Source organism: Lissotriton vulgaris, chromosome 9 (genome assembly GCF_964263255.1).
Source record: "Lissotriton vulgaris chromosome 9, aLisVul1.2, whole genome shotgun sequence".
Taxonomy (NCBI): Eukaryota; Metazoa; Chordata; class Amphibia; order Caudata; family Salamandridae; genus Lissotriton; species Lissotriton vulgaris.
The window spans coordinates 868,040,919-868,054,402 of record NC_141697.1 but is presented as its reverse complement, the minus strand read 5'-3'; the positions used below and the strand labels follow the sequence as shown (position 1 = coordinate 868,054,402).

Below are 13,484 nucleotides of genomic sequence, written 5' to 3'. Positions count from 1 at the left end.
CATTTGTATTCAATCCTGGTTAGTAACCGTCAGAATGTCATGGCTGGTCGCATTCCAAACCTTCAGTTTTTTTTCTATATTCCTTATGTTTTGGACTGGTATTTTCAATATCTAGAAATCAGTAATAAATAAAGCCAATTTTTTAGTTGGATCGCAGTCTATTATGTATTCTTTCTTTAACAGCTTGTGGAGGTTCTATAATTAAAGACCCTTAGGAGCACTGGGTTCTGAGCTGCCCAAAGAGACGGCGTGAAATTTGTGGCATTCAGGTTTAGCTACAAATGGGAAACACTAAAGAAGACATCTTCAGAACAGGGACCAAAAGGGGGGAAGGCTTGTGTGGCCAGCAACAGTTTCGAGCTTAGGAAATATATCCCAACCAGTAATATGGAAGCATAATTTCAGATATAACAAAAAAAAAAGTCATGAAACAACCAGTGTGTTCTCAAATATAGTCTTGTGACACAGAAGGTAATCTGCAAAAAAACAGAAAACAGACATTTGAACATTATCGAAATGTTCAAGATGGTTTTATCGCATCACTATAATGCAGAAATGCTTTAAAGAACACTCCAATGTTTTAAAATTGTTGTTACGTTGCTTAAAAAGTTACGATTTACATGACTACTTGTATGCAAAAAGAATCACTATAAATTTGAATAAAAAGGTCGCTTTTTAACAGGGCCGCTTACAATATGCATAGTTAAAGAGTAAGATTTATCACTGAGTACCATTAATAATGAAAAATATACATACAGTAAAAGTCATACCTTAGGAATGAAGTATCCTTGGAACCAGACATCTTTGGTTGTACAGTGCGGGAGCCCTCCAGGGACTATATCGGCGAAACGCTGGATCTCATGGATCACAGCATCTGTGTAGGGCATCTTTCCTCTGTCTTCTATTGCAGGTATCCGGTCTCGCCCAATCACACGTTCAATCTCCTCATGCATTTTTCCTGAAAAGAGGATACATTCAATACAAGCTGCTTTCTTTAAGTGCTCTAACACGCTATGGGTATATTTTGTTTCATCACATCTTCAGATTTGTTCGCCAATCGTTGTGCACTAACTTTTGGTTAATATATCCTCACTGACAAAGTTACAATTTTTTTTTAATCACAATCAAAAGCAAATATGTTCTTATGAGATCATACTTAAAAATGTAGCAATAGGGCGCTTACATCAGGATCTTTACTTCAACAAATACTGTTTCGTCATGGGTGTACATTTTGCTTGAAAAACACCATGTCTGAGTTTCTACCTCTTATCAATAAGAACACACAGTTTTCCTTTTTTGTTACCATACATTTTTTAATAACTAAAAAACTTTAGTTGAAGGCCCTCCCTCGATTTTTATACGTGCTGGAAAACACGCCGTTCCCAGTCCCGCCGTGCTATTTTAGGGTGGTAGCAGCCCAGGTCTCCAGATTACTGTGTGGAAACAAACCGGCGTGTAAAGCACAGTTCAAGTTAGTCCGGGGATGGTACGATGGGGGGATAGCGCTCCCTGATATACAATTGTATTACTGGGCGGCACAATTGAAAGTCATTAACCAATGGATCCATGCCCCGCAGACAGACCCAGCATTCAAGGCTGATAGATCAGCCTTAGGAACAAATGGTATGTTGTGGGTTCTTTAGTACCGGAGGCTGACCACAGCACTAGTGGGACCTGCAAAGAACACAGGGCCAGATGTAGGAAGGCTATTACGGGTCGGTAACGGCCGAAATCGGCCGTTACCGACTGGTAATAGACTTTTCCTATGTAGGAGGCACATTTACCGATTCGGTAAATAACGAATCGATATTTACCGATTCGGTATGTACTGAATCATCATTAACCGATTCGGTATTCACCGAATTGGTAAATGAAATGTAGGAAGCACTTCAAAGAGAGCTTCTGGGCTTTAAGGATTCGTTATTTACCACCAACTATTAGTTGGTGGTAAATAAAAAAATTCCTATGTAAATGCAAATCTGTGCATTTACACCTGTGCCATGTGACAGACATACATGCCCTTAGGGCACACAAGCACTAATCAGGGGTGCAACAGGGTGTCAAAGTGATTTTTCCCAATTTTACTGAATCTGTAATTACCGATTCGGTGATTGACATTCATTCCTATGGGCCTCCAGGCCCATACGAATGAATGGCAAATACAGAATCGGTAATTATGATTCGGTAAATACCGAATCTTAACGATTCGGTATTTTTTACAGAAAAATTATCTACATAGCATTTACGGATTCGAATATACCGACTTGGTAAAATTCGGTATTTTCGAATCGGTAAATGTCAATTACCTACAACTAGCCCACAGTTTCCATATGGCACAGAGCTCAGGCTAAACTTGGATGGCAGGGAGTTATAACTCAGCTAACACCTCTCTGGGACATAAAGCGACTGGGTAAACTCAGGAATAGTAAAGGCTTTGATAAGTGGGATGACATAGGCATTTCCACAGTGGGGGATTTGTGGAGCACAGGGGAAGTTATCACGTTTGAGCGTCCCCAGCGTCAATATGAATTGGCTCCCTCCGAAATCTTTAGGTACATACAGATAAAGCACGCACCGACTACGGCATTACCGCCTGACAAACTTGGATTGAACAGACCCCCGTGCAAGCCCTGGAATCACTCCTTCAGAGATTGGACCGACTTATGCGGCCGTTTCATACACGTAGACTCTGATCTCTACGAAACTACAACACGCTTAACAGACCCCCGTGACAGTCCGAGAATTCCTTTTTAAAGAAATTGGACTTCTTTCGGTGACTGTCTCTATATTGAACTCTGCGAATCTGCATTTTACCAACCAGACCCCCTCGAAAGTCCCGCAATTCCCTTGTCTCAGAAAACGGATCGATTTACCACCGGCTATATTAATTCTGAAATATAACCTCCTGGGCCAGCGGCTCGACTATTCATTTCAGGATCCCGACCCATGTGGCGGATTCCCCACCTATCAAACGACTGTGTCTTATTGATGAGATTTACTGCCCCTTATACGTCCCTGTCCTGATGAAGACCCTCTAGCAAGGTTCCACCGCATGCCTGCACCAACTTGGGTCGAAACGTCGACACTCTTTCCCATCCTCAGCCTTTCTCCCGATTTATCATTTGTGATTTTGTTTTGAGAGGCATGAGTTTGTTAGATTAATTTATGAATTGTGATCTTTAGCCTGTGTTAATCAATTTTCAGTCATTTGTATTGAGGTCATAATGACCATTGTTTCGTTATTTGTATAGTTCCTTCACCTCCCAATCACTACCCTTCTCTTTCCTTTCCATTAGGGGCACTAATTATGATTAAGTATTGATGTATTTTATGAACAGTTTTTTATTGTACACTTGTGATTAAAAACAATGTTGTGATATCCTTTTTGAATTCATTTGAGATATTATCATTTTTTTTGCCTATCTGCTCTAGTATCTGGGACCACTTTGTTTGTATCACTAACCTACCCAGGTCCCAGCGACTTATTGGGTCAACCCGTGTTTTTACAGCACCGATGTCCCGGAGGCATCTCCTCTGGAGGACAGATTGCTGACAGACTGCATGTTTAAGAAAGCAACGTCATTTACTTACCGGAAATTGGTTAATAACCTGCCGGATTCCACTGGAGCCCTTAGGGACAAATGGGCCCAAGACGTGGGCGACCTTGACAAGACTGAATGGCAGAAGGCATTGGGTTCCCCGCGGGTGGTGGGTATACCATTGCGACTCAGACTGGTGCAATTAAAAATGTTACACTGATCTTACTATACCAGACATACCTTACACAAGATAGGGAAAACACCACACCCATACTGCTCACGACATTGTGGGGACGAGTGTACCTTTTTCCATACAATATGGCAATTCCCCAAAATTATGGACTTCTGGGTAAAAGTGATGAGAACAATTTCCCAAGCGGAGGGCGTCTCACTAATACCGGAGCCAAGGCGATGTCTGTTGAATGTTTGGGAGCCCAACAACCTCACGCACCAAGCACAGGACTGGGTCACATTGGGGATTATGGTAGCCAAGCGTAATATCGCACAAAAATGGGGCTTAGCTGAGCTACCAACACTGGCCTCATGGTACAGATACATGCACACGGCCATGGTTGCTGAAAGGACGGTATTTGCCAACCGAGGGCGTCCCCGGAAGGGGAGTAAATTCCGTGGGCATGGAACAAATTTATGGGGGATATATGTGAACCACCCAGAGATCGTGATGAGGAGGGTTCGGAGTTCGAATAGCACCGAAAGGAATGTAGATATTACGATGGGAATAGGCTGCGAAGAGAGAACAAACTTTATTGCTGGATTGGCTGTCACAATTATGATTGACTGGATACTGAAGCTTGATATTGTACATCTGAGATTTTCTATATTGCTGTACTGTGATTTCTTTGTTACTAACTCAATAAAAATAACTTAAAAAAAAAAACTTCAGATGTACAAAATACGGGGCTGCGTTCAACATGAATCTCCTTGTAGCCGCTCTTGCATTCCTAAATTAATAAACATAACGTTTTAGACCATGCTTACGTCGTCAATAATAATAATTTCCTTATATCTTAAAATATCACCCGCTTGCTGACAAGCTTTTCCAGTTAATTTTTGGTATGATACCTTGTATGTTATCCTGGTAACATCCACAGGCAATGCTACGCCTTTTACTTGAAATGCTAATAGTCCAGAAAGAGGCATTACGAAACCGGAAAGTACTAGGCTAGCAATAGTATGGATAAAAGTGGTTAGTTCCATAGTAAGGAAGACGTATTTTCTGGCCCTCATAAGTCAACATGTGTGAGGGCTACAAACTACCACTATGTACAGAAACCCCACGGAGCCTAACACACTTTAAATACAGCTGTAATCATCCAAGTGTTCTCAGTGATGGGTTGCCTTTTAGTCATTTCTTCCATATACAGAGAAATTGCGGATGGAAAATAAATTTTACTCATGCAGAAATTCTGCTAAAAACAAATTCTGGCAAGGAAGTACTCTTGTTATTAGTGAAACACTCCATGACAATTGGTTAATATTACCCCCAAGAGGACTTGCTGATTGAGCTCCTCAAGAAAAACATACACAATTCTTCTGGATACTATTTTTAGTCCAATAAGCAACAACATTGCTGTGGAAAGCACAAATTCGACCATATTGAAGGCACACGAATTAGCATGAAACCCATCTACGTTTGCATTCAAAGGTGGAGCTGAGCGATCACATTTTTTGCGTCCTCAAGAATCCAACTAATGATGGTTGCAGAGGTTTATCCAATAGTACGGGGCACTTTAAAAGCGGAAGCTGCATGCATTGTCCATTTACATACCACTAACCTTACAGAAAATAAAAACAAGAATCAGCAAAGCAGCTGAAAAAATACCATTTCACCAATGCCCATCTTGTCACTCATTTTCTGAATGCGAATCATGGTGAAAGCGATGTTTTGTGGAAAATAGGACACACTATTCAAAAGAATCAAAGGAAATGCAATGAACACATATTCTGAGTAAATGCGATTGCAAACTGTTAAAACAGGAATGCCCCCTTTCATGGCGAATAGTTGTGTACCCCTGGCTTAAGCGCTTGACTGCTCAAGAAACTAGTATACAGACTTTTTATTGGGCCGTGCATGACGAGAATCTAGTATGTGCACTCAGATGCCTATGCCTTTTCTTGGTAATGCAAAGCCAAGCAGCTGTTCTGAGACCTGGAGGGGTCCCTCTACTCAGTGAATCACATAAAGAGGTGGTTGAAGCGTGCATCGTTTTTTTGAATCATTTGTGTCACCAGAAGTTCTTCTCAGTGTCAGGGAGAAGTTAGTTTATTGACCCCTATCATGTACATTTTTCACTGTGATATGAACATCAGACCACTGCGCTGACTTTCCTTGAGTTTGTTGAGTGTGTGTATGTGCAGTAAGTGTGTAGCATATGTATGTAGTAGGACTCCATTCAGGGCGAACATCGTAGTACTGCGACTAGTGGTGTCCATTAGAGAAGGTTCCTGGTTTAGCATGGCACAAGTGGAGGGTGGATAGAGCTTTCCCAGAGACTAGAAGTGTATTACTGCATTGTAGTTGCTGGAGGGTGGTGATCCAGACACTCAAGGGATGAGGACAGAGAAAAGCTTCCCCTTATAAATACGGTGAGGATCTTTTAGCAAAAAGCTACAGATTAGTTTTTCCTGAGCACAGCTCCATGGTAGATGCCAGGGGTGAGAGGTAGGACTGCAGTTTCTAATGCTCAGGTTATAAACAGTTCCAGGTAGGACTGTCCTTTTGTCTGTTTACTACTTAAGGAGGCTCATGACAGCCAGGTGCAGAGATCTCACACTTGTCTGTGCCCTTATTGCTACATGTTAGGAGAGCCATCACCAAAAACAAAGTCTGAGTCTGGAGCAAATCCACAAAATGATATTTGAACGGGAACTACCTCCTATTTATGACTGAAACCTTAGACAGTGGTACCACATCTCATATGGAGTTTATCCCCTTCGCTGCTTCTGCAACCAACAGCCGTCGCACGCACTACCTTCTTAGTGCTGCGCACGTCCGTTGGCCGTCGTGGCCCCGCCCACCCCGTTAAACCGCCGCACTGTGGCGGAATTGCTGCTGCGGTTAAGCGGATACAAGTGGGATACAAACTGTTAGACCTGGCATTCTTGGTGTGGTTTCCCCTCACTTTTTGCCTCTACTTCCTGTATTTTTGACACTGTGCTGCATTTCATTTTTGCTGGTTTAGATGCTTTGGGCACCTTGCCACTGCGGATCAGTGCCAAAGTGCAAGTGCTCCCTGTGTAAATTGTTATTGTGATTGGTTATCCATTTATTGGCATTTTTGCTTTACCATTAGGTCCCTAGTAAAGTGCACTAAGTGTACCAGGGCTGGTTATTCAGATTCTACTAGTGGTCTTGCAGCACTGGTTGTGCCAACCACATAAGTAACCCTGAAAAGAGGTCTCAGGCCTGCCACTGCAGTGCTTGTGAGCAGTTTGTTAACTGTCATATCGACCTGGCCAGTGTACCCACTTCCCTGGCCTTACCCTTCCCTTTTCTTACACCTAGGACCTATGGTAAGCCCAAGTTACCCCCCTGGGCAGGGTGCAGTGTATGTGAAAGGTACAACATGTACTGGTGTGTGTAACATGCCGTGATAGTGAAATATTACCAATTTCGGTATTCACTACTGAAAGGCTATCTTGCCCATAAGACAAAATGGGGAATGCTGTGTAACATATTTACCTGCATATCTTCCCGTAGGAGTGAGATAGAAACTTGGAGTTTGGTATCCCAGAACTTAGAATTTGATAACACATCTTTTAGGAAGGATGGTTTTTAAATTCTGTGTTTGAACATAGCACTTTTAGAAACTGGCTTTTTTCTTGTTCAACCTGTTAGTGGATGACTGTCTGGTTTGAGAGTGACAGGGGTTGGGATGGCTCCAAGAGTCTGGGTGAGTCAGCACTAGGCTGAATAGGCCGATCTGCATTTGGAGTGGTGGGAGGAGTAGCACCTGGGTCTGAATAGGGCTGTGCCTGCCTTCCACAATGCTGGCTCCACTTCCTGAAGTGATCCTGAAGAGACTGGCCCAAACTGACAAAGGAAGGAGTTGTGCACTGGCAGAGTGCATCCAGAATTGGTTTGGACTGGGTCCAGGACCCCTCACACATAGAGAACAAAGACTTTTGGGGTATGAATATGAGAGCTGAAACACCTGTAAGTTAGACTACATTGTGATCAAGAGAAACTTGTAGCCAAAGAGGACAGCTGAAGAGACTGAGGAGAAGTACTGCCCTTGCTGTGTGTCTGGGGTTGGCCTGCAGTTTGCTGTTTCTGCTGAGGAGAGGACAAAGAGACTTTGCTGTGTGCTGTGTCTCCTTGCTTGAAGAAGGACTTTGCTGTGTCCAGCTGAAGAAAGGTCTCCAAGGGCTGGGAAGAGCTGGCCTCCTGTTTTTCAAGTCCCAGGAACAAAAAGACATCACCCCCAGCTTACTTGAACTTCCTTGCTTGGAGTTCTAACCTGCCAGGAGGGCCTGTAACTGCGTGTGAGGCCTTTTTTATGTTGGGAGCTGGAAGCGCGATGCAACGAGGGAGAAGCGTGTCGCCACTGCTGCCACATCATCAAGGAAGCGTGCCAGCGCTGCTGCTGTTCGGCGTAGCATCACCAGAGAAGCTGGCTGCCGCCACAGAGGGTGCCGTCACATCACCAGAGAAGCGTGTCCCAGGGCTGTCGCATTGCTGAGGAAGTGTGCCGCCGCTGTTTGTCGCTGCATCACCGGAGAAGCGTGTCGCAGGGCCTGAAGCAGCGCTGAAGAAGCTGTCCCCCGCCGCATCACCGGAGAAGTACGTCGAAGGGCCTGTCGTGGCTCAGGAAACCACCAATTTCACTGCATGGCCTTCGGGTATGCACGCATCGCCTCCACTTTGCCGCATCGCATCAAAGACGCCATTTTATCACATCACACTGGATTGTTGCAACGCATCTACGTGCCATCTTGTTGCAGTGTAACCAGAGCACAGGAAGAATCGACGTATCGCCTTCTCTACTATCCCTTTTGTTTGTTTTGTGTTATGCAGCTCAGGGACTTTTATACTAAGTGTAGCATTTATGATCTACAAGCTTATTTTTGCAACAACCTTTTTAAAGACATTCTACAAAGTATCTGTATGTTGGATTTTTGTCATTTTGGTCATGTTTAGTTTAGATAAAGAATTTTTTTTTTTCTAAACTGGTGTGGTGTCCATTTGTGGCGTTCCACTGTGTTACTGTGAGTGTTGGTACAAATACTTTACACATTGCCTTTGGGATAAGCCCGTCTGCTCATGCCAAGCTACCAAGGGAGTAAGCAGAGGTTATCTAAAGTTTGAATCCCCTTTACCCTGACTAGAAGCAAGGGTCCATATTTGGTCAAAGGTACCTACCGTTGCCAACTAGAAATCCCAGTTCTACCATTGCTGGGAGCAGTGGGATTTTAACTTGTATTTGTACTGGACCCACAGTGATTGGTGTACATCTAGACTAGCACAGACGACTACACAACCACATACTGTGTTTTATTTTTGGTTCTATTTTTTATCTGATCCAAGGGCTGCCAGTGTCCATTTAGCAGGAAATCTCTCCAGAGAGGAGCAGGAGGAGAACCAGATGGTCAGAGAGCATGAATTTCAAGTTTTAAGCCTTGGAAGGAAGCTTTGGAAATGGAGAACTACAAAGCTGCAATGGAAGAAAAAAGATTGCTTTTAGAAAATGAAAAGACAGCAGAGGAGAGCAAAAATGCTCTCGCCCTGGAAGAGAAGTAATTGCTTTTGGCTCATGAGTTGAGCATAAGGGAACTGGACATTAAGGCCAAACAGCTGGAGTCCAGTTCAAATGGTGGCAGCGCACAGCCAGTGCAAGGGGGTAAGGTATATATACCCAAGGATTTAGTACAGAATTTCCAGAAGGGAGATGATATCTATGCATGGATTTAGTCATATGAGCTTGCACTAAGAATGAATGAAGTCCCTGAGAAGCACTGGGGGGCGGGCCCATGTAAACACTTTGAGGCTTCTGGGAGGGATGTCTTACCACCTTTAGAGAAATCGGGTACCCTCAACTATGCTAACATGAAGGAGGCCTTATGCCTCAAGTATGGGCTCACCCCAGAACAGTACAGAGTGAAGTTCAGAAATTTTAAAAAGCATGATTCAGCCACCAGGGTTGAATGTGTGAGGTTGTACAGGCGTACATTGGAAGGTTGGATAAAGGGCAGCAAAGTAACTGATTATGAGGTGTGTGCCATCTAATTAGTTGGGAGCACTTGAACAGTCTATGTGTTCCAGAGCTGCGCCAGCATCTTTTGGACAGTAAGTTAACTGATCCCAGTGAGCTTGCTAAGGAGGCGGACCGCTGGACCAGCACCAGGGCCCACAAGGGGATTGTGGGTATCACAGCCAAAGGTGGGCAGGGTCCCCAGCAGAAGAGTGGGGGTGACAAAGGTAACCAAAAGGAGTTCTCTAAAGGGCCTCAAAACAGTTCAGAGGGAAAGGAGTCCGAGCCCACCCAGCTTAAGATGTACCAACCCCCTAAGGGTGGGCATGACATTCGCGGTCCCCCAGGTGTTACTTGTGTAGTGATAAGGGCCACATTGCCACTAAGTGCCCCAAGAAATCCCAAGCACTACCTGGTGCTCAGTCACTGGGTTTAGTGAGTGTAGCGTTGGGGGAGGAATTATATTCCAGTGAAGGGGAGGAGTAAGAAGTGATGACCCTTGTCTATTTAGAAGACAGAGAGGTGGTCCAGGAGACCTACCTGCTTGAGGACACTTGGAAATACAGGCAGTGGGTGACCATCAATGGGACGAGGGTGGAGGCTCAGCGACACATGAGCCAGTGTGACATCTGTTTAGTGTCAGTGGGTGTCTGAGGAGCAAGTCATTCCCAAACCACTTCACCCTGTAGTTGCCAGAGACAACTCTGTGCGCCTCTGCAAAGTGGCGCTAGTTCCCTTTGAGTGGGGGGGTTCTCAGGTTCCTTGAAGGTCGTTGTTAGTCCATCCATGCCTGTAGACTGTCTGCTGGAAAATGATCTGGAAAGTTCCCCATGGAGGGAGCTGGAATGCCGGGCTCATTTGGAGATTTTCAGTCTGCCGGAGTGGGTCTGTGTGACCACTTGGTCAATGGCAGCCAGTAGGGGTAATCAAGTGGACCTGGAGCCTGAAGCACTAGCCAAGGGGCCCGCTAGGAAGAGAAAGGGCAGGGGGCTTAGGAAACCAGCCCCCGAAGTTCCCATGGTCCAGGAGGAGGCAGAACCTGAGGGGGATGCCTTGGAACCTGCACAGGAACAGGTGGCCGAACTCGTAGACCTGCTTGAGTTGACCCAATAGCAGCAGGAAGGGGTTCCTCCACGGAGGAGTTCTGCAAAGACGCAGATGGAATGCCCTTCTCTCATCGGTATGCTGCAACAGGCTGCAAACCAGGCAGCAGGTGGCGAGTCCGGAACACATCTCATTTACTGGGAAGATGGATTACTCTATCGTGAGCCTAAGGTCACTGAGCCCGGTGCAGTCCGTGTGCTGGAGGTACCCGAGCATTTCAGGACCTTCCTACTGGGTCTGGCTCATGACGTGCCTCTCGCAGGACATTTGGGGACTTGCCAGACTTGCCAGGCAAGTGGCAAGAGTGGAGGGAAGTATAAGGCTCCCCTCCAACCCTTCCCTGTGGTGAGCACCCCTTTTGAGTGGGTGGACATCAACTTTGTGGGGTCACTGGAATCCAACATAGCCTTAAGCAACAAGTTTATCTTGGTCTTGGGGGACCATTTATTTATTTATTTGTATAGCGCCAGAATCGACTCCTGAAGGAGTACCTCTGCGCTTCGGACGAGAAGCACAGAGAGAATGCAACTACAGCCTAAATCAGCAGGAGAAGAGAATAGTCTTAAGCAGCTTCCTGCATTGTAAATGAATAGGGCATTGACGTAGATGTAGGGGGAGCTCATTCCAGTAGCGCGGACCCATGTAGAAGAGGGCCTTTCCCCCTAGTCTTCCCCTCCTAATTCGGGGAACTTCTAACAAATGTTTAGAACATGAGTGGAGAGACCTAGAAGGACAGTAGCGCAATAATTTCTCCGGCAGATAGGAGGGGTTAAGATTAAAAAGCGCCTTGTGAATGATACAGCAGATTTTAAATATTACCCTCTGGCGTATCGGAAGCCAGTGGAGCTGAGCAAGAAGAGGGCGGGAAGCAGTCCAAGGGGGCATGTTGAGAACTAGCCGTGCTGAGGGTTCCGGACCACCTGTAGTCTGCTGATCGAGGTCTCACTAGCACAGATCAGTAGACCATTACAGTAGTCCAACCGGCTTAGTATAAGTGCCTGAATCAGAGTTTTTCAGGTGGAATCAGGGAGAAGAGGAAATACTCGACGAAGAAGTCCCAGAGTGTGGACAACAGCTGTCAAAGTAATATGCTCTTTCAGGGTAAGGGCTTGATCCAGGCGAATGCCTAGATTCTTAACAATGGATTTAGGATCAGAAGGGGTGCCAAAATCAGGGAGCCACCACTCGGGAGAACACAAGGTACCTGGAACTGCCCCTCTCAGGACTATCACAGCCCCTGTGGTGGGCCGTGCGTTGATGGGGATGTTTTCCCGTGTGGGGTCCCCCAGAGAGGTGGTCTCCAACCGGGGTACCAACTTCATCTCGAAGTACTTGAAATCTTCGTGGAAGGAGTGTGGGGTAAATGAAAGTTCACCACTCCTTACCATCCTCAAGGGAATGGGTTGGTTGAGAGATTCAACCGAACCCTGAAAGGCATGACCATGGGCCTTGCAGAACCCATGAAACAGAAGTGGGACGTCTTCTTGCCATGCCTGTTGTTTGCCTACAAGAAGGTACCCCAGAAGTTCTTAGGGTTTAGTCCCTTTGAACTCCTGTGCAGTCACCCTGTGAGAGGACCTTTGAGTCTGCTGAAGATGGGTTGGGAAAAGTCCCCTGGTAAGATCCCCCAGGATGTGTTCAGCTATGTGCTGGCCTTCCAAAACAAGACTCAACACTTCAGGAAACTCGCTCAGGCGAACCTGGAAGCTAGCCAGGAAGAAATGAAAAGATTGCATGACCAGAATGCCACTCTGGTCGAATTTCAACCTGGGCAGAAGGTGTGGGTGATGGCACAAGTGGAGCCCTGTGCGCTCCTAGACAAGTGGACTGATCCATATGAAGTAGTGGAGTGCAAGAGTGACGTAACCTATCTGGTTGACTTGCAGTGTCCCAGGAACACTTTGAGGGTCCTACATGTGAACCGCCTCAAGCCACACTTTGAGAGGTCTGATGTGACAATGCTCCATGCTACAGATGATGGGATGGAGGAGGAGAGTGACCCTCTTCCTGACCTCCTATCAGTAAAGGAGCATGATGGGTCAGTGGATGCGGTGAACCTCTCGCCCACCCTGACCCCAGAACAGCAGAGAGACTGTCGCCTTGTGTTGGGTTCGTTTGCCTCCCTGTTCTCCCTGATGCCAGAAGTCACCGTTTGGTGCATACATGATGTGGACAGAGGGGACAGTCTACCTGTGAAACAGAAATTAACCAGAGTAGCTTACAAGGTCAGGGCCAGCATCAAGGTAGGTGTTTCCAAGATGTTGGCAGTAGGGGTAATTGAGCCCTCCAGCATCCCCTGGGCTAGCCCAGTGATCTTAGTACCAAAGTGCTGCTGGGCCTGGTGCCACTCCAGAACTACAGTTTTATGTGGACTACTGTGGGCTCAAGGTGGTCATCAAGACTGACGCACAACCCATTTCTAGAGCTGATGAGTTTGTGGATCGGTTAGGTGCTGCCCAGAACCTCAGTATGTTTGATTTAACTTCTGGGTACTAGAAGATTGCATTTACTGAGGGGGCCAAAGAGAGGTCAGCGTTTTCAACACCTGAGGGGCACTTCCAGTTCTGTGTTATGCCCTTTGGGTTGAAAAACACCCCTGCCACCTTCCAGAGACTGGTCAACTAGGTAC

General features: G+C 45.8%; 1 protein-coding gene across 1 annotated transcript in view; it reads right to left on the bottom strand.

Moving 5' to 3' along the window:
• LOC147692391 (cytochrome P450 2G1-like) overlaps positions 1 to 13,484 on the bottom strand; it is a 475,560-nt gene that overhangs the window by 50,308 nt on the left and 411,768 nt on the right. The window contains exon 7 of the mRNA XM_086938613.1: positions 771 to 958. Coding sequence (XP_086794739.1) covers positions 771 to 958 — 188 coding nt within the window. The remainder of the gene's footprint in view (positions 1 to 770; positions 959 to 13,484) is intronic.